This window comes from Stenella coeruleoalba (genome assembly GCF_951394435.1).
Source record: "Stenella coeruleoalba genome assembly, chromosome: 6".
Taxonomy (NCBI): Eukaryota; Metazoa; Chordata; class Mammalia; order Artiodactyla; family Delphinidae; genus Stenella; species Stenella coeruleoalba.
The window spans coordinates 99,863,170-99,884,544 of record NC_137151.1 but is presented as its reverse complement, the minus strand read 5'-3'; the positions used below and the strand labels follow the sequence as shown (position 1 = coordinate 99,884,544).

General features: G+C 37.4%; 1 protein-coding gene across 4 annotated transcripts in view; it reads left to right on the top strand.

Annotated features, from left to right (window-relative positions):
* PLEKHM3 (pleckstrin homology domain containing M3) overlaps positions 1 to 21,375 on the top strand; it is a 189,006-nt gene that overhangs the window by 145,427 nt on the left and 22,204 nt on the right. For 3 of the 4 annotated variants that reach the window (XM_079925285.1, XM_079925287.1, XM_079925286.1), the window contains exon 7: positions 7,065 to 7,222. In XM_079925285.1, the coding sequence (XP_079781411.1) occupies positions 7,065 to 7,222 (158 nt within the window). Of the gene's footprint in view, positions 1 to 7,064; positions 7,223 to 7,478; positions 9,248 to 21,375 lie in introns of those variants that run through there. The other variant, XM_079925288.1, reaches the window with a different exon arrangement.

The window sequence follows — 21,375 nt, the reverse complement described above, 5'->3', positions numbered from 1 at the left end:
AAAAGGTGAGGGAGACTGAGGAGATGGACAAAGAGCTACATGTGTTTTCTGCTAATTACTTTGTCATGATTTTGTTCACGTAGAGAGACACTTTGGGGAAAATAACTAAACCAGGGATAACCAAACCTCATCTCAGAGGTCTGTTTCACTAGCACCTACAGCATATCCAAATGACCACCTGGTTAACGGAAACTATCAGCCTTCTAACGCTAAAGATGAATGGCCTTAGGGCTTCCCTGGTGGCGCAGTGGTTGAGAGTCCGCCTGCCGAGGCAGGGGACACGGGTTAGTGCCCCGGTCCGGGAGGATCCCACATGCCGCGGAGCGGCTGGGCCCGTGAGCCATGGCCGCTGAGCCTGCGCGTGCTGAGCCTGTGCTCCGCAACGGGAGAGGCCACGGCAGTTGAGAGGCCCGCGCACCGCAAAAAAAAAAAAAGATGAATGGCCTTGTGACTTGTGATGGACTCATATAAAGTTATATTAACCTGTGACCAGGAAAAAAAAGAATGAAAAAGAGGGGCTCCTTGGGCTTTGGTCTTCTTTGAGGCTGCCATCTTCCTATTGTTTGTGATATATGGTCCGAACCTTAAGTCTCCACCAAGATGGCTAGGAAGTAGGAGTGAAAAGCACGATTCTTGAGGGCAGGAGGAGATGGTGGGAAGCAAGACACTTGATTTCTTTTTAAGTAGTTATCCCAAGATATATCTGCTTTTTAAAAAGAACCCTAGGAGATGTCACACCTGGAGCCTGCTTCTCTTAGTGATGAAACCTCTAGACCAGAAGCCGGAAGAGCTTCCCAGTGCTGCTAGTTGTGATATTCAAAGACAAGATTTAAACCTTCCAAATATACCTTTACCCCTTGAAATGTATCAGTATAAAGTTTTTCTTTCTATAATATTAAAGAAATCTTTGTCAATTCTAAAATAAACTTAGAGAATATTACCTCACTTTTCTGGAGGAAAAACTTCCAGCAGCTTCAGCCCTTTGGAACATGGCCCTGAACCTCAGCTGACAAATAGGAAGAGCAGTTACTCAAGTATAAAGAAGCAGAAAGGGTCTCTGAAGAGCTGAACTGCCACCAAGTCCATGTGTTCTCCGTGCTCCTCCCTAAATCGCACAGCAGAATGATTCAAAATGTTGTGACACAACAGTAGCACAAAGCTATGACTGCTACAGCCAAGGAAGAAGACTGGAAAGCATCCTCAGGCAGTCATCAGGAACTTAGGTGCCTGCCGATTTACACTCTCTTAGGTTGCTCCGTATAAAACTGCCATTTGTATAGGTAAAGTCACCATTATACTTTTATAGGTAAAATCACCATTTTATAGGTGGTATCTCCATTTTTATATTTTCAGTCTATAGTTGGACAAGCAAAACAATCACATGTTAAACAATAGCAAAAAAATACAAAGGAACATCGATTTATATTAAATTACGTGATGTAAAAATAAATTATATGAAGCACAAGAGATCCATGGCAAGTGAAGTAGCCAGAGATGGCTCTCCAGATCACGCCAGAATAGATCTGAGCCTTAAAGCCTGGGTGAAGTTTAAACAAGTGTTAAGAGAGGAAGTGAAAGGAAAGTAGAGGAAATACATGGGTGAAGGCACAGGAGCAAGAACAAGCATATTCTACACCGGGGAAACTTTCCTCGCAATGGAACATACATATGAAGAAACGGAAAATGAATTTGGATAGATGGTGTGGAATCAGCTTATGGAGACACTCATATACCAGGCAAAAGGTAAGCTGCAGTTTTGTCTAGTTCACACTTGTATCAGTAACTGAGAATAGTAACTCAATGTAATTTTCTGACATGAACGAATGAAGAGTTTTTACCAATGATAAAATAAGAATTCAACCAAAGGTTTGAGGGAAGAGATGACACACAATGAAAGTGATGTCTAAAACTGACTAGTATATATGCTGGATGGATCAAAGGAAAAAGACGATTATCCAGAAATAAAACCGGAAGATTATTTCATTAATCTAGAGAGGGGTGATAAAAGCTTGAGATAGGATGGGAAAAAGACTTACACTAGAGACATTTAAAAGAGAATCAATGTGAACCTTGACACTTATGCTAAGTGAAAGAAGCCAGTCATAAAAGACCACATATTATTCTATTTACATGAAATATCCAGAGTAGGTAAATCTATAGAGACAGAAAGATTATTGGTTGCCTAGGGCTTGGGGGATGGGTTAGGGAGAAAACACTAGTGACTGCTAATGGGTATGGGGATTTGGGGAAAAGTTGATGAAATGTACACAACTCTGAATAAACTAAAACATGTTCGAGTGTAGACTCTAAATAGGTTAATTACATGTTATGTGAACTATATATCAATAAAGCTGTTATTTAAAAAAGAGAAAGAGAGGGGCTTCCCTGGTGGCACAGTGGTTAAGAATCCACCTGCCAATGCAGGGGACACGGGTTTGAGCCCTGGTCCGGGAAGATCCCACATGCTGCGGAGCAACTAAGCCCGTGCGCCACAACTACTGAGCCTGCACTCTAGAGCCCACGAGCCACAACTACTGAAGCCCACACACCAAGAGCCCATGCTCTGCAACAAGAGAAGCCACCACAATAAGAGGCCTGCACACCGCAATGAAGAGTAGCCGCTGCTCGCCACAACTAGAGAAAGCCCACGTGCAGCAACGAAGACCCAACCCAGCCAAAAATAAATAAATAAATTTTTACAGATAAATAAATAATTAAATAAAAAGAGAAAGGGAATCAATAGAATGTGGTGCATGACAAGATGTGTGTTTGATGAAGAAAATGAATCATTCACTGTAGACTCTATATAGTTTGATTTCACTGAAATAACAAGACTGTCCACTAACACCATTATTATTTAATATTGTTTTAGGAGTGCTGCATGATGCAATAAGACATAAAACATGAAAGGAAGGGACCAGATTATTTCCTTCAGAAAACCCAAAAGAATCACCTAAAAATGATAGGCATTCATGCACATTTAGTAATATAGTATATGAGATGGACACAAATATCAGTATATTCTAATACACCAGCAATAGCTGATAAGAAAAAATATTATACAAAAGTTTAACCTTAAAATAACTTAAATAACAACTGTGAGTGGCTTACACTATGGAGAACAGTATGGAGGTTCCTTAAAAAACTAAAAATAGAATTACCATATGACCCAGCAATCCCACTACTGGGCATATACCCAGAGAAAAACATAATTCAAAAAGACACATGCACCCCAGTGTTCACTGCAGCACTATTTACAATAGCAAGGACAAGGAAGCAACCTAAATGCCCATCGACAGATGACTGTATAAAGAAGATGTGGTACATATATACAATGGAATATTACTCAGCCATAAAAAGGAACAAAATTGGGTCATTTGTAGAGACGTGGATGGACCTAGAGATTGTCATACAGATTGAAGTTAAGTCAGAAAGAGCAAAACAAATATCATGTATTAATGCATATATGTGGAATCTAGAAAAATGGTACAGATGAACCGGTTTGCAGAGCAGAAAGTGAGACACAAATGTAGAGAACAAACGTATGGACACCAAGAGGGGTGGTGGGGTGGGGGTTGTGGGATGAATTGGGAGACTGGGATTGACATGTATACACTAATATGTATAAAATGGATAACTAATAAGAACCTGCTGTATAAAAAATAAAATTAAATTAAAAAAAAGTCAGTGGCTTATACAAAGGAAAAAAACAAATTTGTATTATTAATAAATGAAGATTTAATAAAATGGAGATAGGGAGACTAAATGTTGTGAAGATATCAATTCCCAAATTAATTTTTAAAAGCTTATTAAAATATCCAGATAGGAATAAATAAAAATAACTGGCACTGTAAATTTGGTGAAATATTTCAAAAGCCTTCAAAATGTTCATACCCCTTACGCTTTGTACCAAGAAAATCTTCTAGATAAAGAAAAACTTTATGTACAAGATGCCCCAGTCTTCTCTTTTAGATCCTAGATGATAACTCTCATGTCTTCCTTAAGGTGTTCTCTTCTCATCCTCAGTTCCTTAAAACAACCTTTACTCACCTGGTTTCCAGACCAGGTGAGTTCTATATCCTGATGTTTTCCCCTAAATGGACTATAGTTTGTTAGTGCCTCTCTTTGAATGTGTCATTAACTTTGGTTGTTTAGAAAAGAGTAAAATAAGTAAAACAAAACTCAGCTAAAGTATTGTTACCACAATTTATAAATAACCCCGTTGGGTATATGATTTGGTAGTGGTTATTTCTTAGAAAGTGTATATCATGTGTTGCTATTAGGAACACACTTTCCTGGGGTTGTTGGAGTTAATGGTCCTTGAGAAAACATAAATAAAAGGAGGTCTTATCTATGGCTTTTTAAAGGTAATGGAGAGGAGAATAAATTTTAAAATGGTGGAAAATGTGCTTGCTTGACTCAAAAAAAAGAAAAAAAGCCAGCATAATTTCTACCCCCTTTATTAAGAAAAAAAAACAACACCCTTATAAAGTAGTAAACCTGGTTCTTCTGTTCCATTTCTGCATCAATACAAAAATAATATACATTGCTTTTAAAAATGCCAAAACAACCATATACAAGGTGAAAGACGTGCTTTTCCAACTTGTTCCCTTCCCTAGATTTAACCATTATATTCATTTTTAAAACATCATGAGATTATTCAATAGTGATGTTCATAAACCACTTTAGTTTTTATCTCCAGTATTATGTATAGCTTGATTTTTTGCAAAATACATTATTAATTTTTTAAAATTTTATTGAAGTATAGTTGATTTACAATGTTGTGTTAATTCAGTTTTACATATATATATTCTTTTTCATTATGGTTTATCACAGGATATTTTTCTCCACACCCTCTCCAGCATTTGTTATTTGTAGACTTCTTAGTGATGGCCATTCTGACTGGTGTAACATGGTCCCTCAATGTAGTTTTGACTTGCATTTCTCTAATAATTAGCGATGATGAGCATCTTTTCATGTGCCTATTGGCCATCTGTATGTCTTCTTTGGAGAAATGTATGTTTAGATCTTCTGCCCATTTTTTGATTGGGTTTTGTTTTTGTTTTTTTTGAGTTGTATGAGCTGTTTGTATATTTTGGAAATTAAGCCTTTGTTGGTCGCATCATTTGCAAATATTTTCTCCCAGTCCATAGGTTGTCTTTTCATTTTGTTTATGGTTTCATTTGTTGTGCAAAAGCTTATAAGTTTGATTAGGTACCACTTGTTTACTTTTGCTTTTATTTCTGTTGCCTTGGGAGACTGACCTAAGAAAACATTGGTACGATTTATGTCAGAGAATGTTTTTGCCTGTGTTCTCATCTAGGAGTTTTATGGTGTCATGTTTTATATTTAAGTCTTTAAGTCATTTTACATTTATTTTTGTGTATGGTGTGAGGGTGTGTTCTAATTTCGTTGATTTGCATGCAGCTGTCCAACTTTCCCAGCACCACTTGCTGAAGAGACTGTCTTTTCCCCATTGTATATTCTTGCCTCCTTTGTTGAAGATTAATTGACCGTAGGTGTGTGGGTTTACTTCTGGGCTCTCTATTCTGTTCCATTGATCCATATGTTTGTTTTTGTGCCAATACCATGCTGTTTTGAATACTGTAGCTTTGTAGTACCCAAATCCTTTGGGTAGTATTGTCATTTTAACAATATTAATTCTTCCAATCCAAGAGCATGGGATAGCTTTCCATTTCTTTGAATCATCTTCAGTGTCCTTTATTAAGGTTTTGTAGTTCTCAGTATGTAAGTCTTTCACCTCCTAGGTGGGGTTTATTCCTAAGTATTTTATTTTATTTTTGATGTGACTTTAAAAGGGATTGCTTGTTTACATTCTCTTTCACATATTTCATTGTTAGTGTAAAGAAATTGCAAAATACATTATTACATTACTTGTAGTCTTTTTTGTATTATCAGCTATTACTATTTGTTCACCTTGGCCTTCTTATATCTCTTTAAATATAATTTACTGCTCTCAGATGTTATTTTTATGTAAAATTATCATTTTAACTGTGATTCACTTGAAAGTATCCATTTCTAGCTCTTTCCAAATTAAATTTAATCTTCGTTTTTTTCTTATATCAAAATCAGCATGCATATGCATATGCATCAATGAGAAAGAAATAAAGGCAAATTTTATCTTGTTAGTGTATGAACTGCCAAAGTCTTTGAAGCCCGTGCAGTATTAGTTAAGTGAGGAGGGCTCTGATGGACCATTGGCTCCAAACTCACGGATGTTTGCAGGCCAGCAGGTGAGGGGACTGTGGGAGGCAGGCAGACTCAAGACACTGTGGCCTCACGGGGACAAGTGTCAGTTGAAGAGCACGTGCCTCGGCAGGAGCAAGCAGCCTCTACTCACAGCTGGGATCATCATCGTGTTGGAATTCAGGCCTAGTTTTTCCAGATCTAATGATTTTCCAAAAGAAGCCAAAAATCTGGAATTTTATGTGAAACCTTCCAATTATTAAATTGGCTTATTTTCTTTTAAACACTAAAAGATTTTTTTTTTAATCTTGAGGCTAAATATAGCACTCAGACTGCCAAATTGCAGCTTCTGTGTATTCTTATAATTATCAGCAGCAAGAGAAACCTATTTTCCACATTTGTTACATGTTCTTAGGGGAGATAGAGAAAAAACTATTCTATTAACTCATCAGAAAACAGATATTATTGCATGTACAACATAAAATACTACATTAGTACTTACCCTATATGTTTTCAGTCTATTTTGGGAAATCGACCACACTGCTCTATACCGCACGATAACTGTCAAGTTAGTCTGTGAAAGTAGGGTTCCCCATTTGTTGGTCCTCAGTCCTCTACAGCACACTACAAAAAAAAGAGGAATACGAAAGAAATTTCAACATCTTCATTTTCCAACCTCCAGTGGTTTAAGCCAGAGAGTTCTTTTGGAGTGAAAATACTATGTCTTTTCTTTCTCAGAGTTGCTGAGAAATTATAATTAGAGGTTTTCCTGTTGTGTAAAGGAAAGGAATTCCTCCTGCATCTGCAAGACTTCTCAACAAATTTGCTTCTTCCCTGTTCCATTTCTCTTTCTGCAGGTGATAGAGGGAAAGCTGGCTCCGTTCTTGGGCAAGGTCATTAAATTTGCCGCCTCACATGTGTACAGCTGCAGTCTTTGTAGCCAGAAGGGGTTCATCTGTGAAATCTGTAACAATGGAGAGATCCTCTACCCTTTCGAGGATATTTCAACAAGCAGGTACACAATCTCTTGTCTTATAAAAGTATACCTGAATATGTCACATGCAGTGTTATTGGGCCAGAGCCGGCCAGCTTTTAGTTGAGTACTGTATCTGTCTCGTCCTCTGTATCAGATTTCCCTTATTCCTGGAGATCATTTTTAACCCTTTGGTTTCCTATATTTATTTCCAACTCATCTTGCTACCTTTATCCAGAATGAGGTAACAAAGTTGCATAGCCTAGCTCTGCATTATTAGGTAACAAAGAATGTTCAGATTCAATTTTAGAATGAAGATGGGGAAGGAAGAATCCTCACAACCATCCCAGGTCAAGTGATAGGCAATGGAAATCACAGTCGCAGAGGAAGACCAAAACTGGATTGGCCACTAGGAAGAAAACCAGAGGACACTGATGAACAGCCCTCTGGCTCACCACATGCTCTTCTGCATAAATGCACTGCAGTGTAGTGATGGAAGTTTTAGGACCCAAAGGACAGAAAAGTGGGAGTTCACGTGGGATTATTTTTCTAACCAAAGTAATATTTGGGTATCGTCACTTCCATGATTTGATGGAAGATTTTTTCTTGATTGATTGATGGACGATTGATGGACGATTGATTGATGGACGATTTTTTCCCCAGCCTAAGAGCGGGGTTTTTCCTGTCACTTTTACTGAGTCATAAAATGATGCATATCACATTTCCTTTCATCCCAAAAGCATAACAGAAGTATACATTGTATGTATGTGCACTGGCTTCTTTGGGCACGAATGTCACGGCTCATTTCCCACCCTGCTGGGCTCACTTACTCTGTGGTTCAGAATAGAAGGTGAGGCACATAGCCAGGGAGGGTTGAAGCGTGTGTAGTAGAGCTAAGATATTAAGAGTTGACTCAGCCCTTCTGGCCTCTTCTTAAATGCAGAGGCTATTTGTAAACATTCCAGGCCCCACACACAGAAAGACAAGACACATAAACACAAGACCCACACACACACACATGCACACACTCCAGCCTCCAGTTTCCTGAGTACAGGTATTTAGCTAATAATCTAAAGATTATATACTTCTAAAAATGTATACCATACAAAAACTTGTATACAAATGCTCGTAGCAACAGTATTGATAATAACCAAAAACTAGAAACAATATAAATGCCTATCAGCTGATTACTGGATAAACAAAATGTGACATATACCCACAGTAGAATATTATTCAGCCTAAAAAGGAATGAAGTATATGCTGCAACGTGGATGAACCTTGAAAACATTATGCTGAGTGCAAGAAACCAGACACAAAAGGCCACATATGTTCCATTTATAGGAAGTGTTCCAAATAGGCAAATCCATAGAGATAGAAAGTAGATTAGTAGTTGCCTAGAGCTTGGTGAAAGGGGAAAAGGGAGTAACTACTAATGGGTATGGATTTCTTTTGGGAGTGATGAAAATGTTCTAGAATTAGATAATGGTGATGGTTACACAGTCTTGTGAATACAATAAAAAGCAGTGAATTTTATGCTTTAAAAGAGTGACTTATACTGCAATAAAAATATTTAATAAAAAAATAAAAATTAAATTTAAAAAATGCTTCCAACTGAATAAACCATATATTCTGGGCCATAAAAGAAGTCTCAGTAAATTTAAAAAGATTGAAACCATACCAAATATGTTCTCTGACACATGGAATTAAGATATCCAGTAGAAAAAAAAAATCTGGGAAACCCCAAAATATTTGGAAATTAAATAATACACTCTAAAAACTCATGGGTCAAAGAAGAAATCCACCACAAGAGAAATTTTAAAAATATTTGTAAATGAATGAAAATGAAATACAAAATATCAAAATGTATGGAATGCAGCTAAAGTAGTGCTCTGAGTGAAATTTATGGCTATAAACACCTATATCAGAAAAGAAGAAAGAAGTTCTCAAATTAATAATCTAAAATTCCACTTTAAGAAATGAGATAATGAAGAGCAAAATAAATCCAAAGCAAGCAGGAGGAAGGAAAGGATAAAGATTAGAGCAGATATCAATGAAGTAAAAAACAGAAAAGCAGTAGATTGATGAAACCACAAATTAGTTCTTTGAAAAGATCAACAGGGACTTCCCTGGTGGTCCAGTGGTTAAGAATCCGCCTTCCAATGCAGGGGATGCAGGTTCGATCCCTGGTTGGGGGACTAACAAACATCCCACACGCCACAGGGCAACTAAGCCTGTGCACCACAACTACTGAACACATGAGCCATAACTAGTGAGCCCACATGCCGAAACTGCAGAGCCCTCGCACTCTGGAGCCTGTGAGCCACAACTACAGAGCCCATGCACTCTGGCTCCCATGCACCACAACAAAAGATCCCATGTGCTGCAACTAAGACCCAACTCAGCCAAAAATAAATAAATATTTTTTAAAAATATATCAACAAACTTGATAACCCTTTAGGTAGGCTGACCAAGAAATTAAGAGAGAAGACATGGATTCCCAAAATCAGTAATGAAAAAGCATACAGCAATTTAAAAAATTTTAAAGAGATAGTATAAACAACTTCATGCCAACAAGTTAGACAACTTAGATAAAATGGATAAATTTCTGGAAAGACAAGTTACCAAAACTGACTCAAGAAGAAATAGAAATATGAATAGACCTACAAGAAATTGAAATAGTAATCTTAAATTACTTTAAATCTTCCCATGAAACAGTTGGATGGCTTCACTGGTGAATTTTGTTGAATATTTAAAGAAATAATACCATCCTTTACACAGTGATAAAGAGGGGCATTACAATAATGATAATGGGGTCGATTCTTCAAAAAGACATAACAATCCTTAGTGTGTATGAACAAAGAGTCAAAATACATCAGACAAAAACTGATAGAACTACATGGAGAAACAGATGAATTCACTGTTCTATTTATATATATACACTATTATAGTTACAGACTTCACCACCACTCTATCAGTAACTGATAGATCCAGCAGGCAGAAAATCAGTGAGCATATAGTTAAACTGAAAAGCACTATCAACCAAGTGAATCTAATTGACATCCATGTCAATTCATGTGGTTCATCCAACAACAACAGAATTTGCATTCTTCTCAAGTTCACATGGAATATTTACCAAGAGAGACCATATTTTGGGCCATAAAACACATCTGGACAAATTTTAAAGAATAAAAATTATGCAAAGTATGTTCTCAGACCATAATGAAATTAAACTAGTATTTCATAACAGAAAGATACCTGGAAAATACCTACATATTAGAAGATTAACAGTATACCTTCAGAGACAGCAGAAGCAAGAAGAACTACAATCCTGCAGCCTGTGGAATGAAAACCACATTCACAGAAAGAAAGACAAAATGAAAAGGCAGAGGACGATGTACCAGATGAAGGAACAAGATAAAACCCCAGAAAAACAACTAAATGAAGTGAAGATAGGCAACCTTCCAGAAAAGGAATTCAGAATAATGATAGTGAAGATGATCCAGGACCTCAGAAAAAGAATGGAGGCAAAGATCGAGAAGATGCAAGAAATGTTTAACAAAGACCTAGAAGAATTAAAGAACAAACAAACAGATAAACAATAAAATAACTGAAATGAAAAAATACACTAGAAGGAATCAATAGCAGAATAACTGAGGCAGTAGAACGGATAAGTGACCTGGAAGACAGAATGGTGGAATTCACTGCTGCAGAACAGAATAAAGAAAAAAGAATGAAAAGAAATGAAGACAGCCTAAGAGACCTCCGGGACAACATTAAATAAACCAATATTCACATTGTAGGGGTCCCAGAAGGAAAAGAGAGAGAGAAAGAACCCCAGAAAATACTTGAAGAGATTATAGTCGAAAACTTCCCTAACATGGGAAAGGAAATAGCCACCCAAGCCTAGGAAGTGCAGAGAGTCACAGGCAGGATAAACCCAAGGAGAAACACGCTGAGACACATAGTGATCAAATTGACAAAAATTAAAGACAAAGAAAAATTATTAAAAGCAACAAGGGAAAAATGAGAAATAACATACAAGGGAACTCCCATAAGGTTAACAGCTGATTTCTCAGCAGAAACTCTACAAGCCAGAAGGGAGTGGCACGATATATTTAAAGTGATGAAAAGGAAGAACCTACGACCAAGTTTACTCTACCCAGCAAGCATCTCATTCACATTTGACAGAGAAATCAAAAGCTTTACAGACAAGCAAAAGCGAAGAGAATTCAGCAGCACCAAACCAGCTCTACAACAAATGCTAAAGGAACTTCTCTAAGTGGGAAACACAAGACAAGGACCTACAAAAACAAACCCAAAACAATTAAGAAAATGATAACAGGAACATACATGTTGACAATTACCTTAAATGTGAATGGATTAAATGCTCCAAGCAAAAGACAGAGGCTTGCTGAATGGATACAAAAACAAGACCCATATATATGCTATCCACAAGAGACTCACTTCAGACCTAGGATCACATACAGACTGAAAGTGAGGGGATTGAAAAAGATATTCCATGCAAATGGAAATCAAAACAAAGCTGGAGTAGCAATACTCATATCAGATAAAATAGACTTTAAAATAAAGAATGTTACAAGAGACAAGGAAGGACACTACATAATGATCAAGGGATCAATCCAAGAAGAACATATAACCATTATAAACATATACGCACCCAACATAGGAGCACCTCAATACATAAGGCAAGTGCTGACAGCCATAAAAGGGGAAATCAACAGTAACACAATAATAGTAAGGGACTTTAACACCCACTTTCACCAATGGAAAGATCATCCAAAATGAAAATAAATAAGGAAACACAAGCTTTAAATGACACAATAATCCAGATAGATTTAATTGATATTTATAGGACATTCCATCCAAAAACAGCAGATTACACTTTCTTCTCAAGTGCACAGGGAACATTCTCCAGGATAGATCACATCTTGGGTCACAGATCAAGCCTCCGTAAATTTAAGAAAACTGAAATCATATCAAGCGTCTTTTCTGACCACAACACTATGAAATTAGAAATAAATTACAGGGAAAAATACATAAAAAACACAAACACATGGAGGTTAAACAATATGTTACTAAATAAACAGGAGATCACTGAAGAATTCAAAGAGGAAATCAAAAAATACCTAAAGACAAATGACAACAAAAACACAATGATCCAAAACCTATGGGATGCAGCAAAAGCAGTTCTAATAGGGAAGTCCATAGCAATTCAAGCTCTCTTCAAGAAACCAGAAAAATCTCAAATAAACAATCTAACCTTACACCTAAAGGAACTAGAGAAAGAAGAACAAACAAAATCCAAAGTTAGTAGAAGGAAAGAAATCATAAAGATCAGAGCAGAAATAAATGAAATAGAAACAAAGAAAACAATAGCAAAGATCAATAAAACTAAAGGCTGGTTCTTGGAGAAAATAAACAAAATTGATAAACCTTTAGTCAAACTCATCAATAAAAAGAGGGAGAGGACTCAAATCAATAAAATTAGAAATGAAAAAGGAGAAGTTACAATGGACACTGCAGAAATATAAAGCATCATAAGAGACTAGTACAAGCAACTCTATGACAATAAAATGGGCAACCTGGAAGAACTGGACAAATTCTTAGAAAGGTATAACCTTCCAGGACTGAACCAGGAAGAAATAGAAAATATGAGCAGACCAATCACAAGTAATGAAATTGAAACCGTGATTAAAAATCTTCCAACAGACAAAAGCCCAGGACCAGATGGCTTCACAGGTGAATTCTATCAAACATTTAGAGAAGAGCTAACACCCGTCCTTCTCAAACTCTTCCAAAAAATTGCAGAGGAAGGAACACTCCCAAACTCATTCTATGAGGCCACCATCACCCTGATACCAATATCAGACAAAGATACTACAAAAAAAGAAAATTACAGACCAATATCACTGATGAATATAGATGCAAAAATCCTCAACAAAATACTAGCAAACAGAATCCAACAACACATTAAAAGGATCATACACCATGATCAAGTGGGATTGATTCCAGGGATGCAAGGGTTCTTTAATATACACAAATCAATCAATGTGATACACCATATTAACAAATTGAAGAATAAAAACCATATGATCATCTCAATAGATGCAAAAAAAGCTTCTGACAAAATTCAACACCCATTTATGATAAAAACTCTCCAGAAAGTGGGCATAGAGGGAACCTACCTCAACATAATAAAAGCCATATACAACAAACCCACAGCAAATGTCATTCTCAATGGTGAAAAACTGAAAGCATTTCCTCTAAGATCAGGAACAAGACAAGGATGTCCACCCTCGCCACTCTTATTCAACATAGTTTTGGAAGTCCTAGCCATGGCAATCAGAGAAGAAAAAGAAATAAAAGGAATACAAATTGGAAAAGAAGAAGTAAAACTGTCACTGTTTGCAGATGATGTGATACTATACATAGGTCATCCTAAAGATACCACCAGAAAACTACCAGAGCTAATCAATGAATTTGGTAAAGCTGCAGGGTACAAAATTAATGCTCAGAAATCTCTTGCATTCCTATACACTAAGAACAAAAGATCAGAAAGAGAAATTAAGGAAACAGTCCCATTCACCATTGCAACAAAAAGAATAAAATACCTAGGAATAAACCTACCTAAGGAGGTAAAAGACCTGTACTCAGAAAACTACAAGACACGGATGAAAGAAATTACAGATGATACAAACAGATGGAGAGATATACCATTTTCTTGGATTGGAAGAATCAATATTGTGAAAATGACTATCCTACCCAAATCAATCTACAGGTTCAGTGCAATCCGTATCAAATTACCAATGGCATTCTTTACAGAACTAGAAAAAAAAAATTTTAATTTGTATGGAGACACAAAAGACTCCGAATAGCCAAAGCAATCTTGAGGGGAAAAAACAGAGCTGGAGGAATCAGACTCCCTGACTTCAGACTATACTACAAAGCTACAGTAATCAAGACAATATGGTACTGGCACAAAAACAGAAATATAGATCAATGGAACAGGATAGAAAGCCCAGAGATAAACCCACGCACCTATGGTCAACTAGTCTATGACAGAGGAGGCAAGGATATACAATGGAGAAAAGACAGTCTCTTCAATAAGTGGTGCTGGGAAAACTGGACAGCTACATGTAAAAGAATGAAATTAGAACACTCCCTAACACCATACACAAAAATAAACTCAAAATGGATTAAAGACCTAAATGTAAGACCAGACACTATAAAACTCTTAGTGGAAAACAGAGGAAGAACACTCTTTGACATAAATGACAGCAAGATTTTTTTTGACCCACCTCCTAGAATAATGGAAATAAAAACCAAAATAAACAAATGGGGCCTAATGAAATTCAAAAGGTTTTGCACAGCAAAGGTAACCATAAAGAAGATGAAAAGACAGCCCTCAGAATGGGAGAAAATATTTGCAAATGAATCAAAAGACAAAGGATTAATCTCCAAAATATATAAATAGTTCATACAGCTCAGTATTAAGAAAACAAACAACCCAATCCAAATATGGGTAGAAGACCTAAATTGACATTTTTCCAAAGAAGTCATACAGGTGGCCAAGAGGCATATAAAAAGCTGCTCAACCTCACTAATTATTAGAGAAATGCAAATCAAAACTCTAGTGAGGTATCACCTCACACTGGTCAGAATGGGCATCATCAGAAAATCTACAAATAAGAAATGCTGGAGAGGATGTGAAGAAAAGGGAACCCTCCTGCACTGTTAGTGAGAATGTAAATTGATACAGCCACTATAGAGAACAGTATGGAGGTTCCTTAAAAAACTAAAAATACAATTACCATATGTCCCAGCAATCCCACTACTGGGCATATACCCAGAGAAAAACATAATTCAAAAAGACACATGCCCGCCAATGTTCATTGAAGTAGTATTTACAATAGCCAGGTCACGGAAGCAACCTAAATCCCCATCGACAGATGAATGGATAAAGAAGATGTGGTACATATATACAATGGAATATTACTCAGCCATAAAAAGGAATGAAATTGGGTCATTTGTAGAGACGTGGATGGACCTAGAGACTGTCATACAGAGTGAAGTAAGTCAGAAAGTGAAAAACAAATATCGTGTATTAACACATATATGTGGAATCTAGAAAAATGGTACAGATGAACCAGTTTGCAAGGGAGAAATAGACACAGATGTAGAGAACAAACGTATGGACACTAAGGGGGGAAAGCAGGGGGCCAGGGCGGGGAAGCGGGTGTTGGGATGAATTGGGAGATTGGGCTGAGATATATACACTAATATGTATAAAGTAGATAACTAATAAGAACCTGCTGTGTTAAAAATAGAATAAAGTAAAAATTTTTTTAAAAAACCCAATATACCTTCAAGTAACAGATGAGTTTATACCTTTACATTCACATAAAAACCTGCACAGGGGTATTTATAGCAGCTTTATTCCTAATCACCCAAAAGTGGAAACAACCAAGTTGTCCTTTAATAGGTGGATGGATAAATGAACTGTGGTATAGGCATACAGTGCAGTGTTATCCAGGGATAAAAGAAATGAGCTATTATGCCACAAAAGGACATGGAGGAAACTTAAATGCCTATAATTGAGTGAAAGAAGCCAATCTGAAAAGGCTACGTACTATATGATTCCAAATCTGTGATGTTCTGAAAAAGGCAAAACTATACAGATGGTAAGAAAATCACTGATTACCAGGGGTTTGAGAGGGGGTAGGGAGGGACAAATAGGTGAAGCACAGGAAATTTTTAGGGCAGTGAGATTATTCTATATGCTTCTGTGATAGGGCACACATGACATCATACATTTGTCAAAACTCACAGAGCTGTACAACACAGAATGAACCTTTATTTAAACTGCAGACTTCAGTTAATAATATGTCAATATTGGTTCATTAATTGTAACTGACATACCACACTAATGCAAGATGTTGATAATACGGAAAACTCAGGGAGAGGCGGTACTAATACAGGAACTCTGTACTATCTACTCAATTTTTCTGTAAATCTAAAACTGTCCTAAAAATTAAAATCTATTAAAATAAAACAATTCATTTAGCTGAACATTTGACTCAAAGATCAAGGCTGAAAAATTTTCATAAACTTTATTAGAACGATTTTATATTTACAGAAAAATCACAAAGATAGTACAGAGAGTTCCTTTATACCTCACACCCAGTTATGTTAGTATGGTACATTTGTTACAATTCATGAACCAATATTGATACATTATTATTAGCCAAAGTCCATAGTTTTTTTTCCAGTTTCCTTAGTTTTTACCTGGTGTCCTTTTCTGTTCCAGAATATCACCTTACATTTAATTGTCACATCACCCTAGGCTCCTTGGCGGTGACAGTTTCTCAGGCTTTGTTTTTATGACTTTGACAGTTTTGAGGGGTACTGGTCAGGTATTTTGTAGAATCCCTCTATTGGGATATACGTGTTGTTTTTCGTATGATTACACTGGGTTCTGTGGGTCTGGGAGGAAGAATACAGCAGCAGTGTCATTTTCATCATATCATATCATGGGTATGTACTATGAAGACTGATCACTGTAGTCTTTGTGTCAAGTGTCTCCACTTTAAAGTTACTCTTCTTTCCGCCACCCACTCCATCCCCCTTCCATACTTTCCTTCTGGAAGGAAGTCAGTATGTTCAGCCTACACTTAAGCAGTGGGGAGTTATACCCCATCTCTTTGTGAGTGCAGTATGTACAAAATTATTTGGAATTCTTCTGCATAAGAGATTTGTTTCTTCCCCATTTATTTCTTCAATTATTTACTCATGTCAATATGGACTCATGCATAGTTATTTTATACTTTGGGTTATAATCCAATACCACTTTATTTTGTTACTCAAACTGTTCTGGTTTTAGCCATTTAATAACTCTTTCAGTTGGCTTCTGTGTCCCTTTGGCATATCCCAATGATTATGGGGTTTTTGGTTTTGAGCATTTCCTTACTTTCTGGCACTGTCAGATGCTCCAGGCTCATCTTATATAATTCCTGCCCTAATCCTAGAAGCAGCCGTTTCTCCAAGGAGCCCTGGTTCCTTTTAATAGAGAATATTAGAAACCAAGATCAGGGTGCTGGTATGCACACATTTTTAAAGCCTCAGTCCCAGGACTTGTCCCTTGCAGGGACAGAGGTACTCCCCTCTCACTGCACATCAGAATCTCCTGTGAGACCTGGCTTCTTTAAATCCCCAGAATCTGTATCTTCAAAGACTCCCCATGCGATTCTAAGTCACATTCAGAAGGAAAAGATCCCTCCTGTAAGATATCTGTGGTCATGATCAGAGGTGCTGGATTCTCACAAGCAAAACGACCACATTAGCACATCTATGGGCTCATAGGGCCTTTACCCAGTAGGAAAGAATACATAGCTAGTTAGAATGCTCTGTTTCTCCCTTGGTCAGATGCAGTTCTCCAAGCTTGCACAAATGTCTGAGTCCGAAGGAGCTCTGACCTGCCTTCCTGGAATTCCAGGTGGATAATACTTTCCAGGAGCCTGTTGCGCTTTCCCATCGTGTTCAGTTTCCAGTTAAACACTGGGAGTGGCTTGTACACATCAATGGAAAAGAACAAAAAGAAACACTAATAAAAGATTTACTGAAGGAAAACTTTAATCAGAAATAGAGTTGCAGATTTAAAACATATCTATAAAGATGTACTGAATAAATAAATGTGGGTAAATAAAAGTAAATTTGAATTGTGGGATAAATTTTTAAATCTGTGCATAATTGAAATCTTTATGGATGAAGTAATGATGCATTGGATTTACTTCAGAATAATCTGATGGTGGGAGAAAGGCGATAAATATAGGTGAAAGAGATAGATAATTGTTGAAGCTAGGTGCTCCGTACACAGGGGTTTATTATACTATCCTCTCTACTTCTGAATATGTTTGAAATTTTCCATAATAAGATACGTTTTAAAACTCTGTATGTGAAAATCCTAGAAATTTAGTATTTAGTGAATTTGTTACCACATCCTTGACCATCTTGCTAAATTCAGCACCTCTGCACCCTCCGAACTATATTTAATGTCCTTTCAGATCCAAATATCATGTGAATAGCATAATTACAATTCAGTAAAGAACATTCCACAAGCATTAGAACTATTCTTTCTTTCAATAAATGATTCATTGAACATATTATGTTTGTGCACTGGGCTGGGTTCTAGAGACACACAGTGAACCCGGCATGCTCCTTGCTCGCAAATAGTTGAGAGTCTCTAGTAAGAGACAGGCAAGCCAGTAGGCAGTTGTGTTAACATGTGGGAGGAGCCACAGTAGAGGGAGTGGACCTGGGGCTCCAAGAAGGGGAATGACGTATATTGTGGGTAGAAAGACGTTCCACAATTTCTAAACATATGATAGAGCTCCATGTTGAGCTCTAAAGCACCGATTTATGCACTTCAATATTAGAATACACTCGGTTTTAACATGCTTATTTGATTATGACTACATATCAAACATTGGTCAACTCTTGAGACTTTCTTTTCCTTATTAAATGAATTGTTATGCAGGAGGAAACTTCATGAATGTATAATTTAGAAACATAGCCCTAGTATTAATTTTTAGAACACCATCTCTGGCAGACATAGAGAATGTTCTGGGATTGTAGGAAAATGACACTAATATTTACTAGTACTGGTGCCAGCAGTTTACATATCTCATCATTTAATTCTTATGCCAGTCATCTGAGGGAGTATTATTACCTCTATTTTAATAATGAGGAAGCCTAGGTTCAGAGGAGGCAATTAACTTGGCCCAAAAGATAAAGCCAAAACTTGAACCCAAATATATCTGACTCCAAAACCTATGCTTTTTTCATTATACATCGCTGGGGTTTTTTTGTACCTGTAGTCTTCAAACTGTTTTTGCAGCATACCCCCTGAAAGAAATTTGAAAATTGTATGTACCTCTGCTATTAAAGAAGCCTCCCCCCGGACTTCCCTGGGGGCGCATTAGATAAGATTCCGCCTGCCAATGCAGGGGACACGGGTTCAATCCCTGGTCTGGGAAGATCCCACATGCCGTGGAGCAACTAAGCCCGTGCGCCACAACTACTGAGCCTGCGCTCTAGAGCCCGCGAGCCACGGCTACTGAAGCCCGCGTGCTTAGAGCCCGTGCTCCGCAACAAGAGAAGCTACCGCAATGAGAAGCCCGCGCACCACAATGAAGAGTAGCTCCCGCTCGCCGCAACTAGAGAAAGCCCCCGCACAGCAACGAAGACCCAATGCAGCCATAAATAAATAAAAGAAGCCTCCCCCAAAATTGTTATTTACAATTTTCCCTTTATTTGCCAACCTGGAAGTTTTTATACTTGGAGCAGTGAGCCAGAGTTAAATTGGGGAGGGGAAAGCTCTGCTTTTCTTTCGTGCGGTGGCCGAGGGGCTGTTGTGAGGGGGAGTGGGAAAGGGGACCACAGCAGGGCTCCCACCTCTGAGCAGCCCAGCAGGCCAGGTCCGCGAGGGGTACCTGTGCAGCTAAGAACCCACCTTAATCAGGTTTATGAAGGCAAACTCCAGATTAAGTACCTACCTCTCTCCTTTAAATAGGAAAACACTGAAATCCAAATTGCAAGATTTTAAATACAATAGGAAGGTCCAGAATCACAAAACTGCTTTACTTAAGCCTAATCCAGCATTTACCCTTTAGAGGACTAAAAGGAAAGCTCAGCCCTAGGAGAGAGGAACATTCTGTTAAAACAAGTGTCCAATTCCACATCCTAAGGAAACAGGAATGACAAAACATGCCCTCCTTGACTGAGAATCAGAAATAAGGGCTCTAAATTTTCAGAATTACAAATCAGAAGATTAGACTGATACTGCCCTAAGAATTAAGTGAAAACAATCAATATAAAAGGAAAAACGTCACATAAATCCACAGAATGACCCAGGACTTAGTTTTTTGGGGTTTTTTTTAAATCCTAAAATTACCTCCTATCCAGCTTTCTTTCCAACATCTCTTCATATCACTGGTCTTCTTTTGTTATTAAGGACATGATGCTACTAAGGAGACCATCCTGCTTCACACATTTCTGTGAAGATGCCAGTCCTGAATCTTGAAATGTTCCCAGATCACAAGTACATAAATACTTCATCTTAAAAACAGTCAGCATGCGTTTAACATGGGACTTGCAAAACATACCAGCTATCATAAATCAGTTCCATCCTTTGTGTCTGATCCATTCAGCCTTGTTGATTTTTTCAGGTCATATACAAGCCATCCCCACAGGTTTTCCAGTATGGAAAACACTGCACTTCAAGACTTTATGACCCTGCTCCCATTCGGGGCTGTATTTAGATGTGGGAGTGCTATAAGATGATTATATATTAATACTGAATTTGGTGTGTTTCATATAGTAGGCATTCCATAACTATTTGCTATTTGGTTTAACTCTCCCAAATATATTATGTGCATTCATTAAGAACACTGACAACGCTTTTTTAAAAAACTGGTTAAGAGAACTTAAAATACTTGCACTAATGAAATAAATCAGACAGGGAAAACAGATACTATATGATTTCACCTATATGGGGAATCTAAAAAGAACCAAACTCATAGATACAGAGAACAGATTAGCAGTTGCCAGAGGCAGGGGTTGTGGAAGGGGCAAAATGGGTGAAGGGGGTCAAAAAGGTACAGGCTTCCAGTTATAAGAGGAATTATGTGCAGTGTGACGACTAAAGATAATAATACTGTATCATATATTTGAAAGTTGCTAAGAGACTATAGCTTAAAAGTTCTCATCACAAGAAAAAAAAACTTTTGTGACTGTGAGGTGATGGATGTTAGCTAAACTTACTGTGGTGATCATTTTGCAACATGTACATATATCAAATCATCATGCTGTATGCCTAAAACTAATGCAATGTTATAAGTTAATTATATCTCAATAAATCTAGGAAAAAAGTACTTGTGAGGATAGAGGAGCATGGTAAAAGTCTGAAGTAACACTACAGATTTATATGTAAGGTTGAAGCAACTGACCTGTCGTTTCAAATATTGCTCTGGCATGAGTGTTGGCCTAGAGGTCAACGAGCACTTGTCCTAGGAAGGCATCCCTGAGCACATGTTCTTCCTGTGTTAGGGCATCTGCAGCTCAGTGGTTACTCTTCTAAAAGGGTTACATGTTTTTTTAAAGCTCTGGGGGTTTGGAGA